This window comes from Hevea brasiliensis, chromosome 17, assembly GCF_030052815.1.
Source record: "Hevea brasiliensis isolate MT/VB/25A 57/8 chromosome 17, ASM3005281v1, whole genome shotgun sequence".
In the NCBI taxonomy this organism is placed as follows: domain Eukaryota; kingdom Viridiplantae; phylum Streptophyta; class Magnoliopsida; order Malpighiales; family Euphorbiaceae; genus Hevea; species Hevea brasiliensis.
The window spans coordinates 23565840-23579300 of NC_079509.1; the positions used below are offsets into that span (position 1 = coordinate 23565840).

The window sequence follows — 13461 nt, forward strand, 5'->3', positions numbered from 1 at the left end:
TTGGGGGTGGACTTTTGGCGGATAATCGGACCGTGAGATTAGAGGACACGTGTTGGTTTAGGGAAGTTAATCACTCTTATTATTGGGGGATTAAGCAGATGATTTGTCTAATGCCAAACATTTCTTGGCACTTGTCTCACTTATCATTAACATAAAAATATTATAAATCCTTTTTCCTTTCTATTAATCAATAAATAAATTCATGCACCCTGAAGAGTTATCGCTTATAGTAAGAGATATTTATTACCTGGGGAGGTCTCATTTTCAAATTCTACTATTTCAAACAAAATATCATTTTTAATATTTAAAAAAGTAATTTAAAAAAATTATTTTATTATTCTAATATTTAAAACACATTAAATTTAATTTTAAATTATACTTCAATACCCTTAAACAAATATATTTAAAAAAATATATATTCAATACCCTTAAACAAATATATTTAAAAAAATATATATTTTTTACCACTCTAATAATAAAGTCAAACAAATATCTAATTTGGTGATATAAGTATTTTAAATTTTAATTAAATATCTTTAAATATATGTGAGTGTAAAAAATATAATAATTCTTGTTAAATATGTGAAAGACAGAATTTACATTTAGATCAAAGTGATTATTATCATAAGTAGCGTTGAAGAATATAATTATAAAATATTGATATAATAAATTATGAAAGAATTTCTATCAATTTTTTCTTTATTTTTCTTTTTTTAAACAACACAAATAAAAGAAAACCCCACTAATGAAGCTTAGTTTAATGATTTTGTCAGCTCAAATGGCAAATTAATTTGCTGTCCAACTTGTTAATCAAGGTCAATTGCTTGGCGGTAACTTTTGAAGTCAAGCATAGCAAAGAGTACTATTACGTTACATTGATTCAAAGCAAAAACAGTACCTTAACAGTAAATCATTGCTTTTGCTTAAGCTTTACATATTCTTGATAAAGTTAACCCGCGGGTGATTCTTTTCCCTGTACACTCCACACCATAAAAAAACAGACCTACTGTGGCTGCTCATGCTTCGCACTGCAGACCTACTCCTCCTCCTTTGCCCACTTGCGAGGGATCCGACAGCAACAGAAATTGTTAGCGAGTAACACGTGTTACCCTCAAGTTTCATGGACCACAAAGTGGGGACATCATCGGAGCACGAACCCCAGTTAGATTATTCCAGCTGTACTGTTTTGTTGGGTGGGGACCAGTTTAGGATTTGAGGCTCTTCATTGGTCTATTTTGCTTCGCTTTCTCTGTGGAACGTAGAGAAAGTGTGGTCCCGTGAATAGGGAGGGTCTGGGTCCCACTGAGCTAACTGTTTCTCGAGTTTAATGGTTCATGGAGGAGGAGAATTTAAAATCGGATTTTCTTTTCCTTGCTTTACCCTTTTCGTGTTCAGATTTTTTTTTATATTTTAATGCTTTTTTAATTATTATTTAATCCCATCGTTTAAATTAATAATCTATATCATTTTTTTTAAGATTTTACATTTATTATTAAATTTTTTTAACTGAGTATTTATTCTTAAAGTCTATTTAGTATTATTTTTAAAAAAATTATTTTTTTAAATATATTATTTAAATAATATTAAAAAATAATTTAAAATTATATTTAATAAATTTTAATCATAAAAATATTATAACTCAATTCAATTTAATTCAATTAAATTTTTATTTTAAAAATATTAAAATAATAAAAATTACTTTTTTAAAATATTTAAAATAATATTTTTATTCACAAAATTAATTTTAAGTTTCTATATTCAATATTAAATGGACACTCAATTCTTAAGCTGTTTAAAAATAGTAGAGAGAGAGAGAGAAAGAGAGAGAGAGAGAGAGAGAGAGAGAGAGAGAGAGAGAGAAAAGGACAGGAGGAAAGAAAGGAGGAGATAGACAACGAGAGAGGAGACAAACCTTCAAAGGATAAAATTGGTACTTAAAAAATTTTCTCTCTTTTTGGCTTGTACTTCTATTTAAGGCTAGTAGCAAAAACATAGGCCCGTGGACCTTTTGGAAAGTTTATTTTCAAATTTTCAGGGTTTGATTAATGATCTATTATTTTCTAATAAATTAATAAATATCTTATTATTTTTTTATACCCTTTTTTTTTTCTAATTGAAACTTAAAGAAATAAAAATGATGTTAAATATAAATATAATTAAAAATTTTAAATTTAAGTATAATTTTAATTTCTATATTTTATCATCTTTTCAAAAAATATATAATTTATCTATAAATAGATAAAATTATTTAAATTAATTTTAAAATATTATTAATAATTTTTTATAAGTACCATATATATATATATATATATATATATATATATATATATATAGAAGGTCACTTAATTTGCTTCTTATAAAAATTTAAGAATGTTTAGAATTCTTCTTAAATAAAACTATTTTTATTAAAAAATTTCAGTGTTCCTCTTTCTTCATACATTTATATGTGTTATAGGTTATAGAATTTTACATTATAGAAAGATAGATAGACATAAATTATAAATTAATTGTGTTTTTAATTTTTAATATTCATTTCTTATTTTAGCTAGTTACTTCTTATAGAATTTTATATTTAATTGAAGTTAAAGATAAGTATAACTAAGAATTTTAAATTTATATGAAATCTAAAATTAAGAATTTTAAATTTATATAAACATTAAAATTAATTTAAATAATAAAAATATAATTATAATTAATTTAAAAATAAAGGGCATTTTTTGCAAAGCTAATATTCTCCCTCCCACATTTATATATAATATAGACAATGCTTTTTTTACACACAGACAAATTTTGAATTAAATTAATGAGCATTACCAATTTACTAATTTTAGCTTAATTGACTCTCAATAACAATTTGAGGGATAAAATGACTTTTATTCTGCTTTAAATAGAATTACATGTTATTTTTATACATGAAACCAAGAATTTGGTTTTCATGATTTCAATCACTTGTTTTCTAATTTTTTTTTTTCAAAAATCAGATAAGAAAAAATTTAAAAAAAAAATTGACACCAAATTAAACAACCACTAACTTTTTTTGTATTTACATTTTTTTTTTAAACATGCAAAAACAACTTAGGTCAAAAAACAAACAAAGAGAAAAAGGATGATACTTATGGCATGTAACAAGTCCAACATACCAAATCGGTCCAAACCTAACCTTAAACCAAATCAAGCCCATAAATTAACCCATCCCCAAATTAGAAACCCTAGTGAATAGCTTGCTCAAGACTGAGAGGTATGCCATTAACCACTTTAAGGCTTGCTACCACTATAGAAATTGAAGCAGAGATTAAAACTAGCAACATTGCCAGCATCCCAGGGGCAACCATCATTGCCCATCAAAACTTAGTGACTCACCCAAATTGCATGCCTCCCATCCTTAACTAATCACAAAACTTAGCTCTTATAGCAACTTTTTTAGCCGTGGTGTAGAAACAAATCTCAGAGATATGAAATAGCCGATGCAAGATAAGTCCTTTTACAACTCAAAGCATACCCCTAAACCTAAGACCAAGCACCAATCGATACCCTCCAAACTCCAACCAGCAAACACAAACACAGATCCCAAAACCTATAGCCACAAACATAGGTTTTCTCTAGAAAAACGGTCACCATTTCTACTTCACCTATAATAGAAACAAAACGATTATTTACTCCCAACCTAGATGAGGGAGGGTAGAGCCTCAGCCAAATGAGGAAAAATACTTCTCCTTCCTCGGAAGGCAGGGGAAACCTTTGAGAAAATAGGGAGCTTAGTAATTACTAAAATCAAACATTTTCTCTTTTTTTTTTAATTCATGGTTAGAAATATAATAATTATTAATTTTTCACAGATGAGTTTCTATTCTAGCGGAATTGATGTTTTCTCTAAATGTATAATTTTCTTCTTAGTAAGAGATTGGAGGAGTAGAGACTCAAACTTGAAGTTGCTAGATGAATAATATGCCTTCAGCTCTTAAATCAAGTCAAGCTAGGCAAAATTATGAAATCTTTTATTTGAATTTTATCAAAATTAAATGATTTAAAAAAAATTCATTATTTAGTTATGGAATAAAATATTATTGAGAGAATAGTCTTTTGTTAAATCCATTAACATTTTCCTTCCAACTTTGAAAAGAAATTAAATTGAATATCCTCACAGCTTGTTTGGAAACTAGAAATCTCCAAAAATTCAATTCAATTGATTTCTTATTCTTATTCTTCTTTTTATTAATTCTTATATTTCAAAATATAATAAGTGAAAGAACTCAATTCTTTTAACTAAAAAAAGAATTTCTTTTTTTTAAGAAAATATAAATAAGTCCAAAAAGTTATATAATTTCTTTTTTCACTCTCTCTTTTTTTTCCCCAAACATCTAGGTAAAATATACATCTTTTTCTCAACATAAGTCTCAATTAGTAGTTTGAATTTTATGCACTTCTACATCATGTTTGAATTTTTCTTTTTTCCTTAGACTCACTTCAATGAATCTACAAGAATGAAGTCACAATCAAGATAGGATTAAAAGAATTCTAGCTATTCCATTTTGGCAATCAAATTAGAGTGGAAAAAGAAGAAAATTAAGGAGCATGGCTAATTGTAAAAGTGGTTTTTATTTTTTAAAATTATTTTTTATTTTTCTTGGAAAATAAAAAAAATATGAAAAATGAATTCACCTGCCAATGATGGAAACCAATTTTCTTATTCAAAAAATAAAAAATATTCATATCTTTCATAATTAAAAAAAAAATCATTGTAAAATATATTTAAAAACATATTTTTAGTTTTAAAATTGTAAAACTAAAATTCATTTATTTTATAATAATATAATTAATTTTTATATTATAAATAAATATTTTTACCAAATAATTATAAAACTTTAATTATGAAAATTTTATATTATATTTTTTTGTTATAAAAAAAGTTATTATTTTCCTTTTAAAAAATTGGAAAACATAATATTTTTTATAAATAAAAACAATGGAAAATAACATCAAATTGTTCTTAAATCTTAATTAAATTTTGAAAAATTGAAAAATTAATTTTCTAATTCTCCATTTGAAATAGTTTTCTAATTCTTTATAACTACTCTAGTTTTTCCTAAGTTAATAAGCAAGATTTTTTCATTTTATTTTTGAATAGGTGTAGTATTTCAATTAAAAGCTTGTAAATGGCAAAATACAGGTAAAGTTAACAGCCAAATATAGAATTAACACAAATTAAATACATAGATCTCTCAATAGAAACACAAATATAATTCTTGAAATATCATCTAAGATATCAAGAAAATATTAGTATTTGGAAATAATGGAGGTGCCACATGGAAGGAAGTGGGATCAAATGAGCCGACTAGATTTTTTTTTTTTTTTTATATAATATATGCTGTTGGCCTATTTTGGACCCCACAAAATAGTTATACATAAAACTAATATAGAGGACAAAAATTTCAAAGGAAAAGAGTATCCAAGAAGCTATTATTAAAATATGTCCAAGAAACTACAAAAATAAAGGTATTATTCTATTTTTGTTGATTTCAACTGAAAATTGGTTTGTAATTTGTAAATTGAGTAAATGATTAAAACTTCTCTTTCGCTTCATTGTATGAATATTATTTTATTTCCTTGATTTAATTAGCATAAATTTTAATCAATTAATCATGTAAAAATTATTTAAATCCATTTTGTTTGATGCCGATCTAATATATATCAAAATTTCTATTTAATTTGTTTCAACCCATTTTGTTTGATATCATTCTAATACAATTGCATTTTTTTTTTTGTAAAATTAAATTTAATAATGAAAAATAATTAATTTTTTAGGTAATGGATGGATTTTTTATAAAAAGAAAACCTTAGAGCAACCACAAATTCCAATGGGCAATAAAATGAGCAAAAATCTTCAAAGCAATCTCGTGTTTATTTGCTTATAAATTGAGCATTGGCTTTGCCAATTGCAATTGCAATTGTGGAAAGTGCTTTTATTTCTTTTCAATGAAGATCAAGAAAAATCAATTACGTAACCAAATGGCTAATCAATTGTTGAATGATTGTCTAGTTAATTACATAGAAAATGATTTATTTGATAGTGTTGATGATGAAGCGATTATTCAAACTTCCAAAGCAACTCTAATCTAATTAATATTTGATGGGCCCAATATGGAAACGATGGTTGTCTCTACAAAGCTTCACAATAATTTGATTGAGAAAATGTTACAACAAACCCTTAAACAACGGTTGATGTTATATCAACTCTTTACAATGACATATCTGAGTCATAGTCGCTTGAAGAAAATTTTAACAAGAACCCCTCATTGCTGCACAACTAGAATATTAACAAACAAAGCACAACAGCTCCTCTTCATCGACCCTCACATTATGTTTTAGAGGTAAGATGCGGGTTTTAAAGTAATAGGTTTATTTGGGAGCAAAGTTTTTTTTTTTTAATGAAGGTATGGTTTTTAGAGATTTCAAACCTCTAAAACCCTACTTTTTTAACCCTCAAATTGATGGATCGGAAATGTTTTGATATCTTATCTTTCATTATTTTATCTTATCTTATTTTAAAAACCTCCATACATTCCATCCAATTATACTATTAATAGGGTAATAAAAAAAATCTAAAAAATTAAAAATCAAACTAAAAGATACAATTAACCGATCCAGCGATTTTAGTTATGCTTATACTCATATTTTTGTGTATATATAAATATATTAAAAAGAGGGCAATGCATACAAATTTACCAATTAGTTAAGGCCAAGAAAATTGTTGCAAATACACAACAACAATAGAGGTCAAGAATATAGGGCACTGAGGAAGGGTGTAGACTATGGATTTTGTATTAAAGCCTGAGTTGGATGAATAGCTATTCTTCATCATGAGAGAGGGGGAGATAGCAAGGAAGGAGTGGCAGCAAATGTGAGGCAAAAGGTTTTATTAGGCTGGACAGAAGGAGGAGGGACTGAGGGAGGGAGATGGTAACAAAGACGAGGGAAGGGGCAAGGAAGATGCACAAAGGAGGGCATAGAGAGGGAGGAGAGTTACACCCTATTTGAATGGGGTGAGGAAAGTGTAATCAATGGAAGGGTAAGTGAGGATTACAATAAAAAAAAAAATCATGTTTGGGAATGGGTAAGTTAATGGAAAGATAAAAGAGGTAGTATTTCTTTATATTTAGGAAGATGTGAAAGAATAGTAAATTTGAGGAGTATAAGAAAGAGAAAAAAAAATTAGGGTACAAGAATATTGAAATTTGAGGAGTAAGGGAGAATAAGACTTACCTTACTTGCTCTTAACCTCTACCAACTCACTTCTTTCCAAATAAGAGTAATTAAGTTACTTACCTCTTTTTACCTTTATTTATCACTCTTTCACCTCCACCCAAATAGTGTTTGGAGAGATGAGGTTGGTAGAACAAAGTAGACAAGGAAGGAGGGTAGAGAGAGAGAGAGAGAGAGAGAGAGAGGACCTAATAGAGGATCTAAGATCAGACAAATTATAAAATACACTTGGTGTACTAATAAATAGTACATTGAGTACTCACAAAAAAGCAATTGAGCTTTGAATTTATAAAATTAAAACTCACACTTTTTGTGAATGAAGGTGGATAATTATCAAATGTGCTTAATAATTTACCGATAGATAATTGGGAAGGGTGGAGGGGGGAAGAATTTCTAAAGAGAATGTTTGCACAAAAAATGATCATTTCATTTATTAATTATTTTTAGGCCTAAGGATTAATTTAATTAATTTTATTTTATTAATTTAAGTAATTTTATTTTATTAATTTAATTAAATTGTGACCTGAGATAATTAATAAGTAGACTAATGGTGGTTATTAGACGGTTATCTAAGATAAGGAAGTTGACAGTAATTTGTAATAGTTCCAATCAGTTATAAGGAGTGGGCAGATAACTGCAGGTAACAGTAGAATACGGTAAAATGTGTTCCAAAGTCTTCTAGGAGTTTTCTAAACACTTACACGGCAATTTGTAACAATTCTAAGTGGTTCTAAGAAGTAAACAGATAATTGCAGGTAACTGCAGAATATGGCAGAGTGTGTTCCAAAGTCTTCCAGGAGTCTTTTAGATAACTGGAGGCAGAACTATAAATATCAGATACTCTGCAACGTGAAAACCCTCAACCACTCAATCAATCAAACAACAGACTCCAATAGCCTATTTGTCTTTAATTTTATCTTTTTTTTTCCAGCCTTATATTTATTTTCCAAGCCTTGTACTTAAATTTTCAACAATTAAATATAATTTTCAGTTACATTAATTATTCAGTTTAAGTGAAATTTTGACGAAGCTGCATTCAGTCTAGTCAGATTCCCACAACCATTTGAGAGAAGTAAGAAAAGCATACAATATACTTAGCATCTAGTATGCCCGCAATTCTTAAGCTGTTAGCCAGCCATATTATTTTTTTAACGAAACAAAGGGAATGAAATGAAGGACAAAATACATCATTTGGACAATCCATCATTAATCCTTCTCTATTAATATTTTAAATTCAAATAATGATGGTTTTGATTTGTCATTATTGTTTCTCAAGTATTTAAAGAATAAATATCGGAAACATCGTCATTACTTCCTTTCTAGTTAGCAACTATTTGGAAACTATCACCTTTAATTCTCTAATTGAAATACCAAAGAGTTAATTGCTAAAAAAAACTTGAAATTTGACAATTTTTGTAATTAAATTCTAAAATTTATATAATTACCAATTAAACCCTTACAAACTTAATGTCTCAAATTGATCCTACCGTCAATAAACTGTATAATATACTTAACAAAAATTTCACATTAACTGCCATATTATCAACGGAGAAGCTACATCATAAACCTTAAATTAGAGTTAATTGCAAAAAAAAATAAAATGAAATTTGTCAATTTTTGCAATTAAATCCTAAAGTTTACATAATTATCAATTAAACCTTCACGTTTGATTAGTATCTCAAATTAACTTGACTGTCAATAAACCGTTAGTATGTTGTGTTTAGGAGGTGATTTTAATGGCTTTTGTTTTGACTATTTTGGTTGGAAATTGCACTTTACAAGTTTTTTTTTTTTATTTGCAATACAAACTTTATAAGTTTATTGATAGCTGATATTAATGGATAATTGTTTTGGGGAAATGACTGTTCGTTCTTCTAACGGTTTAATCCACTTTGCAATGGTCTAAAAAATGAGTTATTGACAAATTTGTTTCAGCAAACAAATGCTCTTATATAAAATGTTACAAAGTTGAAGAAAATTAATAACAAAAACACTGAAAATAGATTCAACTCAGTGAATAGTATATTGAAAAAAATACACTAATTAATGATTTGCAAAGCAGAATTGAAGTGTTAACAAAGACAAAAAGTAGAACAAAATTTGACGTGCAATTTGTTGTTTGTTGAAGTATGTTAATGGTTTATTGACGATCGGATCAATTTGAGACATCAATCAAACGTGAGAATTTAATTGGAAATTACACAAACTTTAGAGTTTAATTGTAAAAATAGACAAACTTTATATTTTTTTGGCAATTAACCCAATACCAAATAATATAACATTAAATATAATGATGAACTATTCATCTTTATATTTTTATACTATTAATTTTTCTATAATAATCATAACCTTTGTTAAGTCTCTAAATTATATCGACTCTCTCTCAACTTAGATGATTATTTTATTTCCATCACTCAACTTCAATTTGTTAAAATAAAATTTCTTAACTTTAATTTTGTTAAAGTCCCTTTAACCTAAAATGGTAGGTTTTCAATTTTTTTAATTAACACTAAATTGAGATTTAATCAAAATAAATTTATAAATGATTATTTATTGTTTATTATTTTTTCATTTTTATATAAAAAACTAAAATATTTATAAGATATCTGTATTAATAAAATATTATTTTAAAATTTAAAATTTATTATTATTCTATTATTATTTTTCTACATTGTTACAAATTAAATTTTAATTAATAATAAATAACATTTATTATTAATAATTTTAGTTAAAATAAAATAATTGTATTAATAATAATTATTAATTAATTTAATCATAAACGTAAGAAAGAAAAAAGAAGGGAAAGAGGGTAAAATGATTTTTTTATTCTTTTTAACCTAAAAACCTACTATTGCAGGTAAAAAAACTTTTTCTGAAACAAAATTAAAGTTGAGAGATTTTATTTTAATAAATTGAAATCGAGTAATTTAAATAAACTAACCATATAAATTGAGGGACGATTAGTAAAATAAACCTCTCTAACTTATGATGGAATATTCTCGACATATTTAGATTTTAATAAAAATTATTTTATAATTTCTTTAAATTATAAAATAATTTAATCTACACATATTAATAATATCATGAACCATTAACCAATGAGTTTTTGTTCAGGGATATTTGAGTAGTCTTTGAGGTTGCGATATTTTGAGTTCAAATTCCAATCAAAACTAATTATGCAAAAAATAATAAACCATTAAGATATTACTTGGCCTTTTTGTGATTTAGGCTCTTTGTTTCATAAAAAATAACTTGTATATGAAAAATGTTTTCTACAAAAAAATTTTCTATGAAAATATTCGCTGTTGTTTGATTATAATGTTAAAATTATGATATGTATTTATTTCATGTATGTATAAGTATTTCTATATTTTAATAAGATTATCAAAGTTTAGAAAATAGAAAAAGACAAAAAAAGTAATTTTCTTTAAAAATGACTTAGTTTTCTCTTTGACAAATAAAATATTTTCCGTTAACTAATTTTCTTGAATAACCAAACGCTAGAAAATTTAAAAAATGTTTTCCAAGAAAATATTTTCTGTTAAACAAATATACATATTGATTTTTTTAAAGAAGAAAAAGAGATTAAATAAAAAAAAAAGGAGGTATCTGAGTTAAGGAACATGAATTAAAGAATAATGGAATTAATTAAGGTAGGGTAGGAGAAAGAGAGGGCTTTGTGACCTTGAGTTCTCCACAGTCACTGATATAAACAGTCCTAAGGGGCCTGTTCCAAATTGCACGCGCATTTTGGGCTCTTTCATCTCCAAGAAACTCTGCCAAATCATTGAATTGCCTAATTCTTTCTGATGGTTTGTATGTTGGTATTGAAGCTATGGCCGTCACTACATCCAATCCTGCAATCCAATTCAAATTACTATGCAATTTCTTGCGAAAATACATAAATCAATTTCTATAAGCAATTCTTTATTGTACCTGATATGATCCTAAGAACACTTGCCAGTTATTATTACCACTGCACTGTAACTACACTACCCCTTATTCCTTTTATGTCTTCCCATACCACTATTACCTCTTATTCCTTGTATGTCTTCCCATGCCACTATTATTATAAGAAATTCTTGCTTAAACCTAGTTCATCGTTAACCAAAGACAAAACATGTATTGTGGAACTCGCATATAAAATAAATGAGACTGACATGTTTGCATTGTCAATCCATAATGATAAGGTCTAATTAAGTTTTTTGCCTGTTGCCATTAATATTATTACCATTACCGAAGTAGTGGCACCTCCAGGCACCATTAGATCAATCTTTTATGGCAGTTGCAACTCCAAAATCTATTATCACCTACAATCAACGCCAATCCCTTCTCAAAGTAAGCTATGAGATCAAAATTGCAAGATAAAGGATCCAAAGTCCATTTAATTGGCTGGCCTGATGTTTGTTAATGGTGATTATCCTTATAATCACTGCAATTAACCTTGAATTAAAATTTGGTAGAACAAGTTCATAGTTTCCAAGTTATAATAGAATAATAAAGATGAAATAAGAGGGGGCCATTCATAAAGACGCTTAACAAAAATGACCATAAAGAAAACAGAGCAGTCAAACGCAAGATCAGCATATGCTGTCATCGAAGATGCATACACTCACAATTATCACCAGAAAAATAACTTTTTTATGGTAGCTATGATCAAATGGTGTCTTATAATTAACTTCACACACACTTCTAATTTATATTCTAGCGCTTGTTCAAAGCACAATCTATTCAAGCTTCCATTGTGCATTCAGAAATTATCTTTTAGGGACAGGCCATGAAGATCAAATGCAAGATAATATACCGAAGAGTGAATCTTGCTACAAATCGAACTAACCCTTTGCATGAAAAATAATTTGGGTGCACAGGGAGATGATTGATATTTAATTTCAACTTTGATCAAGCAATTGATTTGATTCATTATAGAAATCATGCCTAAAGCTAGCCAGCCCACAATTTCCGTCAAGCATATGAAGCATCAGCACATATGAAACTAGCAATATATAAATCAATTTGAATTCAAGAATAGAAATTACACAAGCATGAAATGCTTCAAATGAAATGAACTGAAAATTAAATAAATGAGATTGGACAAACATGAAAGCATTTAATACTAATTGAGCTGAAAATTAAAGGGTGATGATTTCAGAAAAATTCGTAATTTCTGGAAAAAAAATCCATAAAACTCACCTTCAAGCACAACTCCAAAAACAATGTTCTTGTTATCCAACTGTGGGCAAGGAGCAGGCCCTGTAGTGATCAAGAATTCCACATTTCTGTAATTTGGGTCCAGCTTAATATCATCCTCGTCGTCATTCTCAGATAAACACAACGAAACAATTCCAGGCCTTGAATGCGTCAGCTTGAACGCTTTAGAATCAACGGTCTCTGTGTTTCTCACCAGCTCCAGTGGAGGTCTCACCTCTCCTTTATCCCTCCTTCCCTGGCGCCCCGCCAGGAAAAACTGGCCTGGAAAGATTTTGTGCACCAGAGTGTTCTTGTAGGAGGAGGTGGCGCACATGGTCTTGAAGTTGGACACTGTGAGAGGGACCAGGTGGCCATAGAGGCCGAGGACGACGCGGCCCAGAGGGACGGTTTCTGAGCAGAGAGTGGAAAGGGTGTCAGAGAGAGTGCGGTCGGGGCGGAAATAGGTGGGACATAGAGAGAAGTCCATGAAGACACGGTCGGTTATGGTGGTGTCAAGGGGTGTTGGAAGGGGAGGGAGAGAGGAGAGTGAAGCGGAGAGGAGGAGGGAGCGGCGAGTGATGGTTGGAGTGGTGGAGATGAGCGGAGTATGATGGTGGTGGTGGTGGTGGTGGTGGTGGGAAAGGAGTGGTGGCGGAGGTGGAGGGGTTACAGGTGAGGCCATGGAAGCGAGTGGACATGGTTAGCTGGGAAGGGAGGAAGCGGATCTACATTTGAGCTGAACGGATGAGATCCTATTATTTGTCCACGCAAGCATTATTATTATCATTATTAATATTATTATTATTTCTGTCTTTTAAAATATAGGAAAATGGTAAATGACTCAATGTCTCTCTTATTTTTTTTTTAATTTAAGTTTAGATTTAAATTTAAATTAAAAAAAAATTAGTTGGATTGAGTTGAGTTGGGTAAGTTTAGATTTAATTGTTTAAATTTAGATTTTTAAAATTAAGATTTAGAATTTAAAATTTAGAGTTTACGATTTAAGATTTAAAA

At 28.4% G+C, this 13461-nt stretch overlaps 1 protein-coding gene across 1 annotated transcript; it reads right to left on the bottom strand.

Moving 5' to 3' along the window:
• Nucleotides 1-10764: 10764 nt before the first annotated feature.
• Nucleotides 10765-13165, bottom strand: LOC110636310 (peptidyl-prolyl cis-trans isomerase CYP28, chloroplastic). The gene is made up of 2 exons (XM_021785966.2): nt 12451-13165; nt 10765-11117 (listed from the first exon to the last, which is right to left on the bottom strand). Exons 1-2 carry the CDS (start codon nt 13127-13129, stop codon nt 10909-10911), a joined length of 888 nt encoding a protein of 295 aa, XP_021641658.2. The 5' UTR covers nt 13130-13165; the 3' UTR covers nt 10765-10908.
• Nucleotides 13166-13461: the final 296 nt, after the last annotated feature.

Excerpts from the sequence above, each read along its gene's own strand:
- LOC110636310 (XM_021785966.2), bottom strand. The coding sequence starts at position 13,129 with ATGGCCTCACCTGTAACCCCTCCACCTCCGCCACCACTCCTTTCCCAC. Across the intron at positions 11,118-12,450 it reads TTTTGGAGTTGTGCTTGAAG|GATTGGATGTAGTGACGGCC; the intron begins GTGAGTTTTATG and ends ATTGGATTGCAG.